This window comes from Coenobita brevimanus, chromosome 40, assembly GCF_032717465.1.
Source record: "Coenobita brevimanus isolate Jiangsu-jjx chromosome 40, ASM3271746v2, whole genome shotgun sequence".
In the NCBI taxonomy this organism is placed as follows: domain Eukaryota; kingdom Metazoa; phylum Arthropoda; class Malacostraca; order Decapoda; family Coenobitidae; genus Coenobita; species Coenobita brevimanus.
Window position 1 is genome coordinate 61266364 of NC_136993.1, and position 22921 is coordinate 61289284.

Sequence of the window (22921 nt, forward strand, 5' to 3'; positions counted from 1 at the left end):
TTTTTTTACAGCGGAATGCCATTGGAATAACTGCTGTTGAATGTCATCCCATACGCACGTGGAGTCACTCCTACGATGAGTTAAATTAGGACACATAAATTCTCTGGCCACTGAGCAAGTATGATGTTTACTAGATTTTTACTAATGCATTGATAGCCTATTAGTTCAGGTAGCAACGGTGTATGGAACTGCTTTTAACCTTGTTCCCAGAATTTTAACTTAAAAAAGAAAAATAATGCCTTTCTAACTTATGACAGTTTTCCCACTTTTTTTTTTTTTTTGGTAGGCATTCACACTAGTTGCTAAGACAGGTTCTTGTGATAAGAGATATTTTTATTCTAAGTTCATCTAAATACCTTCTTTCTGTTTACTAATTTCCATAGGCTTACTGATCGCAGCATAGAAATATGTATTTTTTTCTCTTTCATTCAATTTCCTTTCTTGCATCCATCCCATATTGTACACCTTTTCCTTGTTTTTTCCTCTTCTGTTTCTGTCATCACATACCAACTTACTGTTCTTGTCTTATTAACTGACGTGATTACAACACCACATATCTTTTTGCAGTCTGTACCAAACACTCTCTCTACGCTGTTCACAGGTTTTCAATATACAGTACATCCATCCCATCTCATTGAATGAACCCAGACTCATACAGTATGTTTTGCTTTTATCCATCTGATACTGCTTTGATTTTTATCCATTTTATATTTCATTCTCACTCTCTTGGAGGCAGTGTAAGGACCCAGGCATCTATTTACGAATGGTCCCAAACAGAATAAAATTATTTATTTTCATAGTGTAGTGTCTTTAAAGCTGTATTTACTATTTATTCATGTACAATATAATATTTTCCAATTTGTCGATATGTGTATACTGGGTTGTTGCAGGGTTTTGCAATTTTTTTTGTAAAGTTCATTGGTGTCCAAAGTCAACACTGGAATGCTGGGACAGGCTGTATATGGTAGAGCCATTGAATTCGGAAACACACTTCTCCAAAGTAACCCTATACCTGTCCAAAGTCACCCCATGCCATGCCTGTCTCAAGACATCCCACACCTGTCTGAAGTTACCTTTATTGATTCACTCCATACCTGTCCAGAATCATTCCATACCTGTCCATTCACCTCATACCTATCCAGTCACTCCACTCTAAACCTGTCAATAGCCACCTCATACCTGTCCAGCCAACTGAACCTTGTCTTATGTCATCCCATACTGGTACTGTACCTGTCTGAAGTAGTCCTGTAGCAATGTGCAGTCACCCCAGCATCATCATCAATTTATATTTCTAGTCATGAATCTAATACAAACGCAGGATCATGCAAACCCTGTTCCACCATCAATAAACAGACCTTTCCTTTGGTAGGGTTTCACTGTGCTGGACAAAAGCAAATTTTACATTCCTTTAGGCTGCATTGTAACAGTCAGTCTTCTTACATGGAGGTAATTGTGGAGGCCCCTAGATTTTAACTATGGGATGTTATGGTCATAGTGTGTGATAATACATGGTGTGAAGACTGGAGTTATTACAGGCTTTATATCAGGTGCAGACCATAAGTTGGGCTCCAAGAGGAAGGGAGCTGATGCAGAAGGCACAAAAAGTCATGGTTCAGGCAAGCTAGGCTTCTCTTCACTGCTTTGTCTCATGACTGTGTGGTGCCCCTGACTGTAAAATGTGTATTGCGCTAGTACCCATAATTTCTACAGCAAATATTTACACAGCACGTCTAAGTCATAATTCCATATGAGGATTTGTATTATTATCGTTCTGGTGACATGTGTTCGTACCATATATTTGTGATATTGCATTAATATTGACATGAGACAAATAGATATTTATTACTGTCCTCCTCTGTCAAGATTATTTTTTATTCAGGGATGAAAGGTATAAGCCAGTAAGGTAAAATGCTGTGATGGCTGGAGCTGAAGAAACTCAGTGTGTGAAATTTGAATGTCATCATTGTGGAAAACAGTTCATTAGTAAAAAGACTCTTAAAAGGCAGCACTTCTTCACACAGAAGGCAAGAACATTGAACGTGATAAATGTGGGAGACGGTTTGCTCGTAAGAGCAATGTGGTTGAGCACCTTCAGATTTATGCCGTGGTGAAGCGTCATTATAAGTGTCATGAGTGTGGAAAACTTTTCACCGAAAACAGCAGCCTTACCATACATTCATTTATTAACACGGGAGTGAAAGGTTTCCAGTGTGATGAGTGTGGTAGATTATTTGCGCGCAGAAGCAACCTCACTGACCACATAGTGACACATTCAGCGGTCAAAGATAATTTCTCTTGAGATCATTGTGGGAAAAAATTTTCACAGAAGAGTAGCCTCACTCGACACACACACTCTCACACAGAAAAGAAAAGCTTTGTTCGCGAGGACTGTGGCAAAGATTTCTTTCGTATGAGTTACCTTCTTGAGCACTTACTAATTCATCAGGGGGTAAAGGGATTCTGGTTTGATGACTGTGAGAAACTGTTTGCTAGGAAAAGAGACATGTCCAAGCATAGTCACACTCACACAGGAGAGAAAAACTTCCATTGCAATGAATGTGGTAAACTGTTTGCAAGAAAGTAACCTGTATGAGCACTTAATAACACACTCTAAGGCATAGCTATGGATGTGAGGAATGTGGGAAAGTGTTTACAAAGAAATGTAGTCTCAATAGACACTTACTCTCTCACTCAGAACAGAAAGGCTTTAGGTGTGGTGGGTGTGGTCAGGAGTTTCTTCGTAAGAGTTACCTTGATAAGCACCAGTTGACCCATAGTAGAATTAGAAATTTCAAGTGTACTTGGTTTGGAAAACTATATGCTAGGAAACGGGACCTCAGGAAACACATGCTGACTCACCCTGGCAGGATGAACCTTGACTGTGGTCAATGTGTAAGTTATTTTGGTAGTGGAAGTGATAGGGCTCAGCACACATTGAATCACACCAAGAACATTCATCTGTCAGACACTGGTGATTTTTTTTTTTTTTTTCAAGGAAATCAAGACGATAATGACAGCTGAGAGTAGTTCTAGACGGCAGGAAAATATTATTCAAATGTTAATTACATCTTATAAATGGAAATAATTTCACATCCCAACTTCATAATGAAGTAAAGTTGGTATGCAGTAAAATAATTCCATTTTGTTCATGTGGATGTGTTCCTGAAGTCTTTCAGGGTGTAACTTGTGTTTTAAGAGTTATTTTCACCTATGAATGAAAATTAAGGTTTGTTACAAAATTATCTTGATAATATGCCGTTCCAATAACAATTAAAACTGATTGTTCTGTAATGACCCTTTTGGATAATCAAATTTTGTATCACTAGGAGGTCAGTTTTACCGGATACGGCTGAGTCCACAGTTATTCCCTTAATGTTACTAGAGCATCCATCAATCCATCATCTAATCTTGTGTTGCCCCATGATGAGCGTAGGAGCCTGGGACTAGGCAATTTTGTCCTGACATTTAACATGAGAGTGGCCAGCCTCACTCATCCCTGAGTGGCATTACGTAAGCAATAAACCCCAACCATCCCTTGCATAAACCTGCACAGGCTCAATCAGTGGTTTTATTTATGATGTATGTCTAGTGAGAAAAGCTGTCCTGTCAGTGTCATCTGAAGTTTGTTTCATTACAATAATCTCATTCTTAAAAGTGGAAGCTCTCACATTCCAAGTCTTAAGGTGGTAAGTAAAAAGTATATGTGATATCTGTTTTAAACCAAGTATAAAACGATGTCAGCACTGTAGTGGGCAAACAGAGAGCATCTGGTACTCGGTCGTCATCTCATTTTATCACTGATGAGTGGCTAAGATCCAGTACATTGGAAAAAAAAAAAAAGTTTACATACAGTACAGTGCTGAATGAAATGATAAATACTTTCTGACACTTATTAGCCATGCCTTTCAATGCCCTAACTCTGACATGTAGGCTTTGTTACCTACAGCATGTTAAAGCTGTAGGGTTGACCTGTTACGTCAGTTGGGTTAAAAAAAAAAAAGGGAAACTGCTCACGTCATATTCCCTAGAAACTGGATCATTTATTCCCGTCATTTACTCAGGTCTCTTGCTTCCTCAACTTCCTTTCTCGCAAAAATTCACTTCCCGTAGGCTATTATCTTATTGGCCCACCAGGTTTATGTCACTCACATATCTTTCCACCACCAGTTATATCAGTTTTGCCTCTGTGGTTATACAGTCTAAGCAGTCTTTTTCTCTTTAATTAGTGGATGGCGTTACTGTGCATCCCTCATTTATACCACTTGCTTTTTCTCTCTTGTCTTGCAGCCCAGATATATTTATCTATTGTTCTCTTTTCACTGTTCTCATTCTGGCTCTCACGCATCTACATACCATTGTCAAACATAACTCCTGGTGAGATGTGGTGATGACCATCATTTTCTCACTTAATGTAGTGCTGCCTACTTCTTCCTTCATCATTATCTTTTCTTTTTTTTCTGTGTCTGCCCCCATCTCATCCCATTTCTCCCATTCTTCTTGTCACTTTGTAATACTTTTCTGTCTTCCTTCAGGTGGCTTTACAGCATGTGATAAACCTAATGGTTTCCTGTAACCCTGGAAGCCATTTACAACACTGGGGTGGTAACCATATAACTACCATGGTGCCATGTTAAATGTGTTGGGACACATATGTGGCGTCCATCTGGGAACCAAATCTCTGGACTGTTCCCCGCACAAGGAAACATTGGTTCACTGCAGGACCAGCACTTCATGGACGATTGCTTCTGTGTGGTAGATCCGTCTCCTCAACCAGACAGACTGAAGTTGATTTAATACTTATCATCATCATCATCATCATCAACATAATCATCATCATCCAATCCATTGTTTCTACATGAGTGTAGTAGCCCGAGGCTTGGCAAGTTGGTCCAAATATTAAAGATGAGAGTGACCAGCCTTACTCATCGCTGAGTGGCATTACGCAGGCAATAAACCCCAACTATCCCTTGGATATAAACCTGCATCAGCTCAATCTGATCAGAGCGACTTAATTGCCCACTAAACCACCAGGCTTCATAATTTGGCTATATGGTTACCACCCAGCGTTGTAAATGGTTTCCTGGTGTAAAGGAAACCATTTTGCTTGTCACTCAGTATAGATTCACCTGTAGACAGAAGGAAGAGGATAGAATGAAGAAAAGAAAGACAGAGGAAGGATGGAAAGAAAGAAGTGGCCTTCCATGCCAAGTAAACCGTAATCCCCTCGTTTCCCTCTGCCATATTTTACTTCGACCATCAGTGTAAATAACCACACATTTCCACACACTTTGTGCTCCTATCACTTTCTACAAGTACCCTGTGCTCTTTAAACAAACAAAAAAAATCCAACGACAACAGCATAGCAGTCAGATGGGCAGAAGCAAGATGCTTGAAGGAGTAGAATGTATTAGGTAATTTTTATTTCATATTAGCATTGCCAAGAAATTAATGAAATGATGGTGTCTTACGTTTTATTTGCGAATGTTATTCCTTGACAGCCATACCAACATATTTCAGTTATGAGGATTTCTTGCTAGTCATAATGTATTTGAAAATTGCGAAGAAACAAGTCAGACACAGCCAGATGATGTAAGCCAAGCAACTGTGTGTAAATTAACTTTTAAGTGGCTGGTATGCATATTTTTACCTTATTTACTTCACAAATCGCTACCAACATAAACAAGCGTCCATTAGCATATAAATGGTGGGATAATAAGCGGAAGAGTACTATTACTCTGCTGTTTGGAAATCCTCAAAGTCAGTGCAAGAGTAAGCTGAGACTCTCGCGCGTGCTTCTCTGCCCATGGATTTCGTTTTTCTATGATGTGCTAGGGAAGAAAATAATAGACATTCTCTAAGTGTGAAGTACACGCTGTAGAAGAGCAGGCAAACTTTATCTTGTGATGGTATAACAAGGTCTGCACTGAGCTGGTTCTACAGATAGTTTAAATGATTATGGCTTTACTTTCACATCATAGCCAACTGAAACTGTAGGGAAAAGGAAAAAGTATTTGCACTGGAAATTGAAAGATTTTTTTATAAGTGTAAATACTGACTGATGATTCATGTGTGCTTTATGTCCTGTGCATCTCGCTAATTTCATCCACACAGGATTCTTATTAGTTCTTTTGTTCTCAACCAAGCCACCCTTTGTCTCCCCCCCTCCCCTTTAGTTTCTTTACATGTACTTTTTTTTAACATTAGTAATGGTTTGGAAGAATGACTTACCATCAAATGCTGAAACTTATAACTGTTGCTGTAGCTCTATAAAATCTTACACCGAAAATTACTTAGCTTATGTTCTGAATGGTTTTCTGGATAATATCAGATTAAAGCTTATCAACAATATTAAGAGAGACAGACTTGTAGTGAATGGGCTTTTTTTTTTTTTTTAATTTTTTAAATATATGGTATATTGGTCGAAAATAATAGCTGTGATAACATTATAGAAATTGCCAACAGAAACTTATAGGTACCTGGATGTATACAAGCAAAAAGCAACTAATGAAAGCTAAACAATGGCCCTGTTAGATAAAATTTCTTTTTCAAAAATTTAACAAAAATTCCTGAAGTGCCAGTTATGCATTTATGGAAGAGTAGTACAACTGTGAAGAGGTCAGAAGTCTGTATTTGAGTTTAGTGATTAGGTCAATATCCATTATCCATGTTCAGTGATTGGGTTCGTATCGATGTCCAGTGACGTGGTGTCCAAGCCTTCAATGACAACAGCTGTCATTCTGTAATCGGAAGTAGTCTAATTTAATACCAAAGATAATTAAGTTTACCATTTGATTTGTACTATAATATTAACTCATTCTGCCCGAGGACATTATTTTTTTTTTTCCAGAACCTTACATTCAGCTTAGGAGAGTACCCTAGTAGTGAAAGGGTTTCTAAAGACAGACACTAGTGGTTGTTTAATGTGGCAGATCCTGAAGAACTATGTAGCTATACTGCCTGGTTATGCAAATGTCCCTTAACATCTTCCCCATCCTCCCAAAAGGAGGATGGTGGACTGAAGAAGGGCAGTTTAAGGCTGCAGTCCACTGAATTTACATTTTAGATGTGCCATGGGCCAGAAAAACAACAATATTGTGCACGATTAAAAATAATGTAGTCTTCTAGTTATATTCCCACATTGGTGTGGGAGAATTCTTTGTCATCTTAAAGAAGAAAAATGATTACTGTGCTTACAAGTCACTGCCACCTGGACATTAGGACAGGGGAGGGTCTTACTTCTTACCAGCTTTAAGAGGACACAGTTGACCTGGCGGACATTCTGTAGCAAGAAAGAGTAGGCTATCTTCTTTCTGACTGAGGATGATACTTTTAAGGCAGAGATACATCTATACACACGTGTAGGTACACTTCTCACATAAAAACTATGTACAGCATGAGAGAGAGAGAGAGAGAGAGAGAGAGAGAGAGAGAGACACACACACACACACACACACACACTAAGGAGTTAGTGCTCACCTATCCGGGGGGCGAACAAAGGTAGCAGACACAGCCAGGGGAGCCACAGGGTATTCGCGTTGCCGAATACAAGCAGTTCACATCATTAACGTCCGGCTTAAACCAAAGAGGATAGCACACCCCACCTACACAGGAACACAATGTAACCCTGCAGAGTTGAGAGGAAGGTTGGATTACTTATGTGCATAGTTATGAGTTTTTTTTTATTCATCTTAGTAAAGGCATTTCGAAGTGGGGGATTCGGCATGAAGATAACATTGTCTGTTGGCTATATCATACTCTGATTTACCGAGCTGAGAGGAATGCTGGGTTGCCTACGTGAATAGTTAGTGTGTACTTTCAGACAGTTTAGTTGTGACTTGTGAGCTAAGGGGGAGGGGCTCAGACACAATGATACTACTGCTCAGTGGCTCCAGCACAATAAAACCTTTCAAGTTGAGTTGAAAGACAAACTGCGAACCCCCTCAACCAGGATGATATGCTGTTCAGTCTATTCTTGCTGCTAACTGATGATTTTACTGATCTTAGGAAAGGCGTCTCATACTGAAGAAATATATTAATGCCGTATCTAAACTCCCATTTCCAAATGTCCATCATAAGTTAAAGGAAATCGTGAGATGGTTCGAATAAAATGCAAAACGATGCTCTCTGGCTCAGTGGATTGAGTAATTACTGAGTCCTTGAACCTGATGATGTAGTTTTTGATGTGGGAGTGTCTCCTGAAGTGCTGCCCTCCCCCGCCTTGCCCTCTCCTCCTCTGTTCTCCCCTACCCTGCCCTTCTAATACCTTTCCCTCCCCTGCCCTAACCTCCCCTAGCCTGCCCTCCCGTCTTTTACCCTCCCTACCTGCCCTTCCATTCCCTTCCCTAGTCAGTCAGTCCCACCCTAAGGCTAATCACATGAAAGGTGCAAGTGAAGCTCTGTATGAGGCTTCACTTTAGCTGCATAAGATTTCACACACAAGGGTCAAATTCTCGTTGGTAAGGAAGCTCCCCAACACTTTTCCTAAGCGACTTATTGTTTTCATTTATTTCGCCGTACCGTCCTTTTCTGTGATGTAAATCCTTCCAATATCGCCATACTCTGCATAAATGACATATAAAAAAATATTAACCAGCTGTATTCAAATTAAATCGCTAAGGAAGAGGTGTTAGGGAGCTTCCTTAACCGACGAGAATACGGGCCAGGGCTCTTCACTGGCTAAGTCCCATAATATCTCACATTTATCTGGTAGGCTACGTATGTACTAGAATCCGAATATCACTCGCCCTTTGTCATAGCATCCAAGACGAGTAATGTCTAATATGCAAAATAAATCGCTTAAGAACATGTGCAACGACACTTCCTGTGCCACCAAGAGCTTAATGTCACTTACGGTCCGGCGATGCAATTCGGTGGGAGTATGATGTCCGGGTTTAAGATATCGACCTGCCTTTCTTCAAGTTGCAGCTGAGTGCCGTCATCCTCCTGGGTATTCCCTTGTTTCTTTGTCATAAGATTCTGCGACACAAAAGTATGCGTTATCGAAGTAAATCTATCTATCTATCTATTGCCAGACGCCTTAATCCCGTACGGGGTGGCCACAAACAAATCTCTTCCACATCGCCCTGTCCTCCACGATTTCACTGCCCTGCTCCCAACTCACACCCCCTCCTTCATATACCTCTCCACCTCATCCCTCCATCTCATCCTCGGCCTCCCCCTCCCTCTCCCCCCCCTCCACCTCACTCACATACACTCTCCTCGTCAGTCTCCCACCCTCCATCCTCTCCACATGGCCAAACCACCTCAGTGTGCTCCTCCTAAAGCTTCCTATCACATCCACATCCACACCACAACGCTCCTTTATATCCTCATTTGTCAGCCTTTTTCTCCATGTGACTCCACAGGCTTCTCTTAAATAACTCATTTCCACTGCTCTCACTCTTGACTTGTGTCCTTCCAACAACGTCCAAGCTTCACTTCCATACGTTAGAGTTGGTATCACAATATTGTCATGTAATTTTTTTACTTCCATGCTCACTTCCCTGTTTCTTACCACTCATTTCAAGGAACCGGCAACCTTTCTTCCTTGTTGTACCCTTTAAGGCACTTCACCCTCCAAACTTCCATCCTTACTCATCACACTCCCCAAGTACTTAAACGTACTCACATTATCTGTTTCCTCACCATCCAACCTCACTGTACATACACTGACTTCACCTCTCTCAAAGACCATCACTTTACTCTTTCCTATATCCACCATTAGATTCCGTTTCTTACACACTCTCCCAAACTCATCCCCCAAGCCTTGCAGCTCTCCTTCTTCTTCACTTAACAACACAGTATCATCTGCAAACAACAGTACAAGGAGTTTCCAAACACTAACCTTTCTCACTAGGGCCACTCCAACATCCACTGCTCTACCTTGTATCTCTTTTATTACCCTATCCATGTACAGATTGAACAACCATGGAGACATGACACATACCTGTTTCAACCTAACCTTCAAAGAGAAAAATTCACTCAGTTCACCACCATCCACACGCACTGCAGCCTTAGCACCATCATACATACTCTTCACAGCATTCGACAACTTCCCATCTACTCCATATATTCTTAATACTTTCCACAATCCTTGTCTATCCACCCTGTCATATGCTTTCTCCAAATCCATGAAAGCCGCATACAACTTCTTTCCCTTCTCTAGAAACTTTTCCACTAAAGATCTAAGAATGAATATCTGATCTACACAACCTCTTCCCTTCCTAAAGCCTCCCTGTTCTTCTCCAACTAATTCCTCTGTTATTTTCCTGACTCTGTCAATAAGTATCCTACCATATACTTTTACTATTACACTAAGATGACAAATGCCCCTATGATTACCACACACTTCTTTTTCCCCTTTTCCTTTGTACAAGGGAATAATTATACCTGATTTCCAATCCTCTGGGACTCTACTTTCCTCCCAGGCCAATCTGCACGTCTTCCACATCCATTCTACTACTATCTCTCCCCCATGATTCAGCATTTCACCACAGACTCCATCAATTCCTGGGGCTTTCCCCAATTTGTCTTTCTTCATTGCTTCCACAACTTCAGTCCTACTGATTTCTTCCTGTCTTCTCACCTCCCTCCTTCTCCCAGCCATTCCCCAGCCACCTATATTCGCATTACTTCCACTCTCTATGTTCAGTTAATAAAATATAATAAACAAATACATAAATGAGTAACTCCAAAATGCAAATGTAATATCAAAATATCGTGTTCATTTTTTCAGTTCAAACTATTCATCATGATGTGTACTTGTAACTAGACCCAGTTTATCTCTGAATTGAACAAGGTAATAAATATATGAAAAAATGAATAAATATAAGTAACTCTAGAATTCACCTCTAAGGGCGCATCCACACATGTGCTCAAACAAGTGTTGGCAACATGTAAGCAACACAGTAACGAACACGCTGCAAACATGCTGGGAACAGCAGCGTCCAGATCATGTTGGCAAGATCATGAAGTCTCAACTGCCTCGTATAGGCACACTTATCCCATCACCTCTGGTGATAGCGTTCGAAGCTGCACTGAAACATGTTTGCATACATCTGTACAAATACTGCTGCAAACATGTTCCCGAGCATGTTGCTAGCTGTGTTGCCAACATATGTTTGAGTACACGTGTGGACGCGCCCTGAGGTCAGACTACGGAAGTTGGTCTGAGTTCAATCTATTAATCAAGAACGTAACTAGATACAATTTATCTCTGAACTGAACAAGAACCGCTAGTAATGACAAAAACATTACCCAGTGGCACAGCCAGGGGGAGGGGGGGGGCCACGATGCCATTTCCCCCTTTTGACTCTGAGGTCGAGATTCCAAATAGCGCCTAGCATCATGGGCAACCACCACTGTTTCCACCCATTCGTGGAAATAACATGGAAATATCAGTGATATTATTTCATACAGTTCCATGTTTCAACAGTTGTATTGGCGCAATTCCACACGTACAGTCGTGGTCATAAATAATCACCTATCGTCCGGTACCCCGTCCCTCAGGCTGGCTCCTTTATGCACGGCAAGTCACACTGAAGTGAGAGGGAGGGGCCAGAGAGAGAAGGGAAGGTGAGTGAGGGGACAAGCGGTGGTGCTGGGGTGGAGTGAGGGAGGGGAGGGAGGGTAGGTATGGGAGAGAGAATGATGTGCACTGTGGTGGCCACATAATTTGTCTATTTTCTTTCATTCAGGGCAGGATAAACTGTAAGGGAGTTAATATTCGGTAGATAAAGCTGCATTATACCTTGTATAGCGGCATCAGATAACAAGCTCTTGATAGGTGGTGATATCAAGGGCTGGCTCGTGAGAGGAATATACTGACGTGACAGATCAATTATTAGTGCAGAGCCATCGAGATTGTGTGGGCCCACATTGTCAACGCATGGAAGCCAACAAACGGGAGGACACGGCTCGCCTCCTCCAGCACACCAAGGGTGAGTGGGAGTAGTTCAGAAAAAACCAGCAAACCATCAACAACATTGTTTCCTCAGTGACGCGAAGACTGCGAGAGATTGAGGCAGGAGGTCACTGGACTATTTACTAAGGCTTTCCTAGTTAGTTTCGCTTGACCAGTGTCTGTTAACATTGACACAGATATGTTATGGGGGTTTGGGTAGGGTTTGGTTTAATTTTCCTTCTAACAGATTATAAGAGATACATTTATTATATCCTATGTCCATAGACATCAAATTTATTTACCTTTTATGCAAAATTATTTTAAATAAACTTTTCATATACTATCTATCTATCTATCTATTGCCAGACGCCATAATCCCATACGGGGTGGCCATTTGACTCTGAGTTATTTGTTTTATAGGGAGGGGCACTAACCCTCCACCAACCCACTTGACACATAGGCAGCACGTATGGTTTAGTTATATGGTTACCACTCAGCGTTGCAAATGGTTTCTTGGCTTACAGGAAACCATTTGGCTTGTCACTCAATGTAAAGTCACCTGTAATGGAAAGAAAAGCATTAAGTAGTGACAGGGAAGATGGGAGAAATAGGAAGAGGAGGGCAGGCACAGAAAAAGAATGATAAAGGCTAAGGAAGAAGTAGGCAGCACTACATCAAGTGAGTGGATGATGGTAAAATAGTTAACATAATTGTGACTGTATGGAGGAAGTGTATACTGAAATGATCATATTCACTGTGAACACAGCCATGTCAAAGGTTGTATATGATATTTATTTCCAAAAATTAATTACATGAAAGGGTAGAGCACTTTTCTTGCACAAACTTTACAGAAGTCAAAGCCACCCAGATTCCATTCTGCATCCAAAGTCAAAATATGCGGATAAACACAAAAGATCTGGCACCGCACTGATGTTTAGTCTGTCATTTGTCAAGTATATACAGTACAGTATATTTCACTCACGAGCCAGCCCTTCCTATCACCACCTACCTAAAGCATGTTATCTGTCGCCGCGATACAAGGTGTAATGCAGCTTTATCTACCGAATATTAACTTCTTTATATGAGGCCCCTATTCACAGAGTAGGTCATGTGCCACTTTTCTCAAAATTGAGTTAAATACATCATGGCCAAAATGACACAATCCTAGTATCCTGTGGAACACAGTTTGGTTATGCAGCCAGCAGAAGGTCGAAAATAGCATTTCTATAAAGGTAGTGGTGGTCCGTATCGCAACCTCACCCCCTTTCTTTTCTACACACTTGGCTACCGTCGCCCCAATGAATGGTATGGTTGCTATGCTAGTGGGACATGATTCAGCAGGCAGTCTCCATCATCGAGACAGAAGGCTGGACTAACCATACCAACGGTCATAAGGTCGAAAATCCAATACAGGCACATTTTTTACTGTCACTACCGTCTCGCCACTCCCCAGAGTTCTGATTGTTAGCCACAGATTTGGCTAAGCGCCTTGACGTCAAAGGCCGCCATGACTGGCTGAACGAGCCAATGGCGTGCCGCGTTGTGTACCGTGTAGGCTTCTCTCGGCCAATCACAGACTGCGTGAGACGGCGCGGTCTTCAGTTCCGTGTTTACACCCAGCCCTGGATGTACTCACAGCTTCGCTTCCCTGATTTTGAGCGATATTTTCGTGGGAAATCGGCATTCCCTGTTATTATGGCGGATACCAGTAGTGCCAGTGTAGTGCCACACATTTGACATTCATGTATGTGTTTAGTAGTACTGTAATTTTAAGTTAGATAGGGTGTAACCTGAATATTAGTTTATAAGTTCCTACTCGAAGTAGTAATTCATATGTTAATGATTAGTGTAGGGTTAACTTTATTTTTACATGTATGTATCTCTGTATCTATGCAGTGGGTGATGTAATTGTGGATGTTGAGCTATGGGAATTCCCCATCTGGCCGAGTAATGAAAGACATATGCGAGCAGCTTATCCCCTTCCTTTGTGCGTCGTTGCCGGGCGCCGAGTTTAAACCTTAAACAGAATAATGATGAATATACAATTCTTTCTGTAACCTAGTTGTGAAATGTTTGCTAATGAAGCTGCTAGAACCCAAATATGTAAGATTGACAGTCCAAAAGGCCTAAATAATGTCATTTGTGAGGATTTAAAGTCCCGTTTATCTTGGCCGTCACTAGATGGCATGAGCTGCTCTCAGATTCAAATTGAGATAGTGATAGAATCAGTATCTAAATTTAGTGAGGAATAAATCCCAAATTTTCCCCAATTCAATCAAAAGTCTTGGCGTCATGTGTACACTGCTAAATAAATTGTAAAGAGAATTGAGACCCTCCATATTTCAAAAACACCATCTCATTTGACTAAGCAGTGGCTGCCCAACGTAGTCACTCGAGCCCCAGACGTCGTATCTAATGGACGTTCGTTCAGTCCCCAGACACCGGCGACGTCAAAGTGTGCACGAGGCCTTCTCGTGGTATTGCCCGTAGACTCTTACATACACACTTACACTACCCACGAGTTATTTTACAAACCGAAAGTAGTTGATATGGTATTAATGATCCTATCAAGTGAACTTCTTTTTTTGTAGATAAGGAGTAGAAATTTAAAAGTGTTATGATTTTTAACGGAAAGGTGAAATTCAAATTCAGTAACCGTCCTCTTTCTTTAATATTAATGTTTTAGAAAAATCAGGAGCGTGGAAAGGAACTTAGTAATTGTGAGCATTAATGTGATATTTGAATTGTACTTCGAGGCTAAACAAGCCCGAATGATTGGGTATTCTTGGTAATTATATTTCTTTTTTTTTTAATTATTCCTCGAGGCTAGGCAAGCCCGAGAGATTATGTATTTCTAGTAACTATATAACATTGTCGATCATGAACTGTAAATAATACTGACGATGTGGGAATCGAGAAAATTACATGAGGAGAATATATTAAATGGATGAAAGATGAACACAGATAATCATTCTTATTGGTTCGAGGCTATGCCAGCCCGAACAAACAATTCATGCCCGTAAAAAGGTCCCGGTCTTGAGGCTATTGTTGAGTCCAAGAGTAACGGTCAAAAGGAAAGTAAAGAACAACAACTCCATACCTCGTGTGTATCAAATTGTTTACGTCTGGTAATAATGTTAGAGGAATGACCACCCAAAAACCTTGGTAACATATACAATCTTCTCTCATACTAAAAAGGGTCATGTAATTAAAAAAATGTTTTGTGGAAATTAACAGAATTATTTAAGTAGAGTAAAAATATATATCATTTTCTTTTCTTTATTAGTGTACCTAATCCAGGAAATTATATCCTCAAGCCAAATTCACTCCCCTTCCAATTCAAGATTCCTTCGCTGAGGGAAGGACGACCACCCGTGGTACTGATTAAATCTAAACTCGGCCAAAAACTGTAAACGCTACCACAATTCTTTCTTTGCATAAACATTTACTATAAACTGTTATACTAAGTCGAGTACCACTTGTATACCCACGGATGAACTGATCCGTACCCACAACAGGTAAGAATATAAATATCACTATCATTACACTGGATGAACAATAACGGTGAGAATAGAAATTCCTACCGTTACACTGGTGTCAACCTGGTGGGATAACATTTCCTGGTATTACACCAGTGATGATGCAGGACCATCCAGAGGAAGGGAGGCCGCCATCCTGAGAAGTGGAAGCAGAATGTTGCCAAGATGAGGAGGAATTGCGGCCTGGAGTACTGGTATCCTGACTATGGTTTTACCTTGCCCACAGTGAAATATGGTTTTCTTTACAAAGTTATGATATGCTGGCACTTATGTATATGTCTTTAACTTAAACATACATGAAAATAATAGCGATATCACTAACACTGTAGGTGTTATTAACCATTTTAGTACAGTATGGTGTTGTTTGAGACAGGGGTCGACAAAAAACGCAATCACTGTTTCAGCTTTCAATATGCCATTGTATGATTATAATGACATTAAAGGACATACATAAAGCTACAAAACAAAATAAATAAATAATCACTCAGATATCTTTGCTGGCTACCGAGATATGGCATTTTGAAAGTCGCGAAACTTTGATTGCGTTTTTCTCCATTTTTTATTTTCGGTGCTTGACGAACCATGTTAATAAGGGCCTCATATGATACCCTGAATGAAAGAAAATAGACAAATTATGTGGCAATCACTTCGCATCTCTTTCTCACCTACCAACTCTCACTTCACCTCCAAACCTTCACTCGTCCCTCCTCCCACTTTTCCTTCTCTCTGGCTCCTCCCTCTCAGCCCCTCTTACTCCAGTATGACTTGCCGAGCATACTGTATGTGAGCCAGCCTGAGGCACGGGGTACAGGAAAATAGATGTTTAAGACCACGACTGTACAATAACGTCTATCATACATTACGACTAAGAGAGACTAAACATGAGATCAAGATTCTAAAATTATAAAAATGATGGGGCTTAGCAATATATATTAGTCGACATTATCGTGGGTGAAATTCCCTAGCCCGAATTCACGGAGAGACGAAATAGCCAGTTACAAGTTCCTCTCCAGAGTTAGTGTGAATGAGTTGTACGTCTGGCATGTGTCTGGCAGCCGACGGCGTACGCTCGGCACATGCAAAATGAACGCAAGGAGTCAGGAATTCGTGCTACACCGGGTCCCGTCCCGTCTTTAGTTCAGTTTCCACTTCCACCAGCCTTTTTGGACGCATTGACGGTCAGTGGATATAATTGGCCCTTTTCTGGACTTTTATAATCATCTCCAGAGAAGTGAGTAAAACATTATTATTTAGGTCATTTTTGGCCTTACAGGTTAAGAACTATCTCCTTTACCCTCTTAGCCACGTAGACGCACTTGGTATTTTTCTCTGGATCTCTGGCTAACGCCATACGATTTTACTCGTCACAGGGGGCAGGTTACTCCCCACCCCTTGGACAAATCGTGGCTGCGCCACTGACTATACCTGTTAATAAATCATAAGAAGATTCACTGCAGATCTTGACTATAGCCTTGGAGGGGGAGTGGTAGCCAGAATTAACCTTTCCTCAGGCTGGCAAAACACGAATGGGAAAGAATGGGAGCGTTTGTAGTGAGTGATGCTTGTGACAGCCCAAGTGATGTAATGCCTATATTTGTGTGTGTGTGTGTGTGTCTGTGTGTGTGTGTGTGCAAGACTCACCGCAGCCTGAGATACTCCCAACAAGACGGTCAGACAGAGAAGCACTTTCATCTTGGCGGTTTGGGCTGCCTTTTTGCTGTGCTGATTGTTGACCAACTCTGAAATGAAATAAGGGTGGCATAATAGGTGGAGAATGGAGAATCAGACAGACTAAAAGAGTACTGTATGTGAATGAGATGGACGGGGAGAGGAGAAGGGGGAGACCAAGGAGGAGTTGGAAGGATGGAGTGGACAGCTATATGAGAGGTGTGAGTTGGAGCAAGGACAGCCAAATGACACAGAACAGGATAACAAGGAGACTGTTTGTGGCCACTCTTTACAGAATCAGGGCAAGGGGTGGCCACAAACAAATCGCCTCCATGTCGCCTTCCATTTGGCTATTCTTCCTCGAAGTGATGCTTTGAAGATACATTTAATTCTTTAAAAAAAAAAAAAAAAAAGACTCCCTCTTCAAGTCTTTATGTTTACACACTATAAAAGATCGAAACTCACACTATTTACCACACTGGAATCCATACCTTCGATCACAGAATGTCTAAAAAATGTAAGACAACCAAGAGCAGTCCCCCCCCAAAAAAAAAAATAAAAATAAAAATAAAATAACAAACTGCTTGGCCCCAGCAAACACTGAAATGACAGGCCACCACTGGCATATAACGGAACATCAACAACACTGGACCGATTCCTGCCCGTAATATTCTGTTTTTATCGGGCCAATTGAGGTAAAACTTGTGTTGGGCCGATATATAAATAAAACTTGTTTTTCGACACTGGACTGAAACGGCAACCATGCGTTGGACCGATTACTGGCCATAATATTCTGTTTACATCGGGCCAATTTATGTAAAACTTGTGTTGGGTCGATATATAAATAACATTCTTTTCCCCTAAGTCTATTAATACCAGTTCAGATCACTTTCCCTCAGGGCATAGGGAGGCGTGGCTTGTGTGTGACGTCAGTTGGCTTAAGTAACAGAAAATGTATAAAAAGGAAGACTCAAATAAAACATTAATAATAAGGGAAAACGAAGAAGGGGAAGAAGCATGGACTTGTTTTACCCTATAATATTGCAGTAGGTTCCCTCACACTCCTGCACCTTCCATCACACCCCCACACCTTCCCTCACACACCACACCATCCCTAACACTATCATATCCTCCCTCACACCCCACACCTTCCCTCACACACCACACCATCCCTAACACTATCATATCCTCCCTGACACCCCACACCTTCCTTCACACCCTCATATCCTCCCTGACACCCCCACACCTTCCCTCACACATTTCAGTCCCTTCCCTTACTTCTCCGGTTTGAAAATGTCATGATCTGGTGAGTAGTGCTAACATCCACTCACCACCATGGTCAGGAGTCCACTAAACTGGGGTTCAGGGCTCTCACAAGAGGAGATCAGTAATTCCCTAGACTTGGGATGAAAAATCCCCAGATTGGACAAAAAGTCCCCAGATTAAAATTATATATTTAAATGTACTTAAGAAAATCATTTTTTTTTTTTAATCATAAGACGAAATGGGTGGTTTATACTTATGAGATTCATTTTTCATTATACAGTAATCTTTTGGTTTACATAGCTTAGGTATAAGTAAAAGAAAATAAAGCATTGTTTTCTGACCTTAAAGAACAAAGAAAGAAAAAAAAAAAGCCCTTTATGTTCTCAAGAAATATGAAAAGTTTCATTTTGGTATAGATGACCAAATTAAGTTCATAGAAGAAAATGGGATGCTAAATCCATTTTCTTTGATAGAAGAATGGGCTGTCGACACGATATATTACCCAGGCATTCCAATAATTTGTTTTTGTATGCACCGTACCTCACGGAAAAAAAAAAAAATACGGAAACGAATGTAATTTTCGTTTCAGCTCATTCTATCATCAGATACATAATAATACAAATATAATATCCACTGTGTGCTTTCAAAGCAACTGCTAACGGCCGCCACCACTCCTCCCTTACTCTCTACTCCCCCCATCTACCCATTCCTATTATATATACGCTGTTTTTGTACTTAGTTTGTCACTAGCCTACCTGGAGAGGGACCCCAAGCCGGGTAGAAACGGTGTATGGCTGTACAGTACACCTTTCATTTTAACGTGGGTTTATTTCATGATATCCTATTACCACATGACATCCTGTTACAAGTACACTTAACATACAAGCTCTATTCACTTTTATGCAGGACTGATATGAAGCTATATTTGATGATAACTCAAAATAATATCAATAATAAATCATGCTCTTACTCAGCGCATGACGGAGTCCAACATGTGGAGGATCAATGTAAACAAACCGGCACCGAGGCCGAGCCGAGAACAGAGATGGACTGTGATTGGCTGAGATGTCAAAATGTTTGACTTCATTAGCCAATGAAAATTCTCGATAAAAAATATAGCTCACAAAACAGCTGACCACTAAACTCTTGGGCGATCGCCTCCCTCCCATAAATGTGCTACCCTTCAGTGGAAATGAATTAATCATTTTAGGCATAAATCCCTAAATTGTCACTAAGCATGACCAGAATTCCCCAGAAAATCCCCAGAAAGCTCATTTCCCCAGATTTATCCCTAGATGCACTAAAAAGTTCCAATCTGGGGACAAAATCCCCAGAAGTGGGAGCGCTGCTGGGGTTTCGTGCCAGTGACGTCACTCCGATGCCCCGCCCCCTGCGCCAGCTTGGAGCTGTTTTAGAAGTGATCCGAATTGGTATTAGTAAGCTTAGGTTTTCCCGACACTGGGCTGAAACGGCAACCATACACTGGACGGATTCCTGGCAGTAATGGTTATATATATATATATATATATATATATATATATATATATATACAGTATATATATATATATATATATATATATATATATATATATATATATCGTCCAATACATGAATGCATGTTGTACATCAATAGCCCTATTTTATATATATATATATATATCCGTCCAATATATGTTGTACATCAATAGGCCATTTATATGTATATCTCATCTCATCAGCCGTTTGAGTGTCCACTGCAGGACCACCCTATCCTGACCGAAGTGGGGACGATACAGCCGATGTATCTCTATCAAGTGGCTTCTGCGTAGGATGAGAAGTGCTTGTAAGTTTAATTGTAGTGTTGGAGTGGCTTTGGATGTGTGTGTAGTCTGTGAACCAAATGTAATCGGGCCGCACAAGCCGACTGGGTGTAAGCAGACTTCATAGTATGCGACAATGGTTCAACCACAGCACCCCTTGCGTCCAACAATGCAGTATGTGGCCTGAAGAACGCTCCCAAAATTTGTCACCCTGGCGGGACGCGAACCCTCGTTCTTCAGTGTACGATAACACACACTTTACCACTGTACCACAGAAGATTCGCATATGATGGGAGCTTCATATATATATATATATATATATAATGGGCCTATTGATGTAAAAACAAGTACTGGACTGATAAATAAATATAACTTTTTTCGAAAACTGGGTCAAGAATGGTAATAAATTGTTGACCCATTCTATGTACTGCTGATCACGCCAGTCAAGCAGCTAACAGCTGAGTGATATAATTATACATCATCCATCACAGATCATTTTCATATATTTGATAAGTTAAATATATTTTATATAATACCGTAATTTCGACGGAGACGGGAGTTTTCCACAGGCAACTGTCTTTTTATAAAACAAAAGTCTTATTTTTTGGTAGTGTATTTGTGGAACTGGTTTTCAGCTTACTAGATCATAACTGATAATATTAATATTAAAGGGGCATTGGTAGACACACAAAATATATACAACGGGGTCCATAAAACGGTCAGAGTTGCACTACTGATTACGGAGGTCGTCCGTGGCGTAGTGGTATCATGCACAAATCTGGTGTGTTGGAGGCGCAGGTTCGAGCCCCACCCTAAGCAGTTAATTTTTGTTTCATTTCAGACATTCCATCACTTAGCAGCAATTCGGGACATAAGGAGATACTGAGATAGCAACACTTGGGTAAGAGAGACTCCACTCACTAATTCACCTGCCGGATGTGTTGATTGTACAGTACGGTAGGCGTTCGGAGGACAAAGGTTCGAATCCCGATTATTATTATAATTTTTTAAGAAGCATTGAAAAGCTAAAAGTTTACGATGTTATTCATTAAAAGGAAGAAAAAGTCAGTTTCAAGATCTGTTAATTTCAAGCTATCCAGACACACTTGCTTGTAAATTGGTCCGATTACTTACACCCGATTAAGACACGATTAAGGCTTCCATCATTGGCCCATTACGAATTGTACCGATACATCCCGCGGTGCAAACGGATATCAGATATAAGTCGGACCACATCGGAAGCCAGAGTTTACATCACTTGTCCTAAATATTAAAGGTCGGAGTGCCAGCATAGGAGCAATAATGGCCCAAGCATTTTGTGTTTGCTGGGCCAGAGGTTCCATCAGATGAAAACAGACCGATAAAAGCAAGGATACATTCAACCCTCACCTGTGTGGATGAGCAAAGTGGATATCGTTCTGGCTGGCAAGTGAGCTTCCATCCGCCTCAGACTTGCTTATATCAGACCGCCCAAACTCTGAGTTGTAGAGTTTTTCATTTCAGACTCGGAGGTTTCCTTTTTTAGTATTAATAAATTTTGGCTAAACGTTGATTTTTCAAGCACGTATATTCATTGACAGTCATAACCTTATCAATAAACGCAGGTTGAACGTTAATTTGTCTAACACGCGAATTCACTGAGCAGTTAACTTTTCGTGATGAGATACCAGGTATATTTAGCTTACTGATTATAAAAACCAATAAAAAAAAAAGTGGCTGAACGTTAATCTTTCGGATATGAAGATTCAAAGGCAGCATTTAACTTATCGTGAGAAAAATCCCACACATATTTAGGTCTCATTAGAAGCAATAAAAAAAAGTCACTATCGGCAACAAGCATCGCCATAAGATGCAGTAAGTGGAAATAATCAGTGCAGATAAACTATTCATACCTGGGTCTTAAGAAAAATATCTAAATATCGGTTTCGGCAATTAACATGACCAGAAAATTTATTGGGTAAAGGCTGGTTAGCGTAGTGGGTAATTTGATGCCTGCCGTCAGTGTTGCAATGTACGGTAAAATTTTTGATACCTCATTAGATATATCTCTTAATCGCCCCTATCAAACATAATAAACTGATTTAATAATATTTTTTGTGTATCCACAGCTGAAGCAAGAATAATATTTACCTTTGCGTGTGAGATGGCAAGGTTGATACCCACTCTTTCTCACGTACGCTTCCTTCATCCTTCTCTTCTCCTCACTCCTGCTTTCTCTAATATTTCCCTTCCTTCTTCCTTCCTTCCTTCTCTCTCTCTCTCTCTCTCTCTCTCTCTCTCTCTCCATCATCCCTTCCCTACATCTGCCTTAACTCCCCAAAGGTCATTGCTCCAGTAGTGACTCAACAAATTTATGGAGAGGAACAGGTGTAATTAACAGGTTTCGTCAGGTGCCAGTACCGCTTCTTAAGATTAAACACCGCGCTTAATTTGATAACGGGACGCTAACTAGTTCCTTAGGCAGACTACACACCTTGATCTGAGTTGCCGGGCTGAACACTTGTTGACCTCTGTAAGCACTTGGATTGGCATGAGCGGGTGTATACGTGTGTGGGAACTATTTTTCACATACACACGTTCTTATGCCCACTCTTTCCTTGTCTGTCTGCCTGTCGATCTATGTATCTATTTTCTGTCGCTGATGATGATGATGTTAGAGGCGTCTTTTAAGGTGACGAGATGGCAGTGAGGTAACCATCCAAGGCGGTGGGATGTGTGCAAGTGTTTCATGTCAGTGACGTAGGTTA

The 22921-nt window shown here is 40.7% G+C and overlaps 2 protein-coding genes across 2 annotated transcripts in view; both read right to left on the minus strand.

The window, feature by feature from the left end:
* Positions 1 to 6209: 6209 nt before the first annotated feature.
* The window catches only part of LOC145397210 (uncharacterized), a 49533-nt gene continuing 32821 nt past the window's right edge, over positions 6210 to 22921 (minus strand). Inside the window, exon 6 of the mRNA XM_080270404.1 lies at positions 6210 to 6737. Within this exon, the coding sequence (XP_080126530.1) occupies positions 6733 to 6737 (5 nt within the window). The 3' untranslated portion in view covers positions 6210 to 6732. The remainder of the gene's footprint in view (positions 6738 to 22921) is intronic.
* Positions 7477 to 21647, minus strand: LOC145397236 (uncharacterized). The gene is made up of 4 exons (XM_080270431.1): positions 21564 to 21647; positions 17083 to 17180; positions 8852 to 8976; positions 7477 to 7624 (listed from the first exon to the last, which is right to left on the minus strand). Exons 1-4 carry the CDS (start codon positions 21613 to 21615, stop codon positions 7477 to 7479), a joined length of 423 nt encoding a protein of 140 aa, XP_080126557.1. The 5' UTR covers positions 21616 to 21647.

Bases quoted from the DNA above. Each gene is read 5' to 3' on its own strand.
- LOC145397236 (XM_080270431.1), bottom strand. From the start codon at position 21,615: ATGGAAGCTCACTTGCCAGCCAGAACGATATCCACTTTGCTCATCCAC. The intron at 17,181-21,563 runs GTGAGGGTTGAA...ATTTCATTTCAG, and splicing joins CACTTTGCTCATCCACACAG to AGTTGGTCAACAATCAGCAC. The intron at 7,625-8,851 runs GTAAGTGACATT...TCAACTCTGCAG, and splicing joins CCGAATTGCATCGCCGGACC to GGTTACATTGTGTTCCTGTG.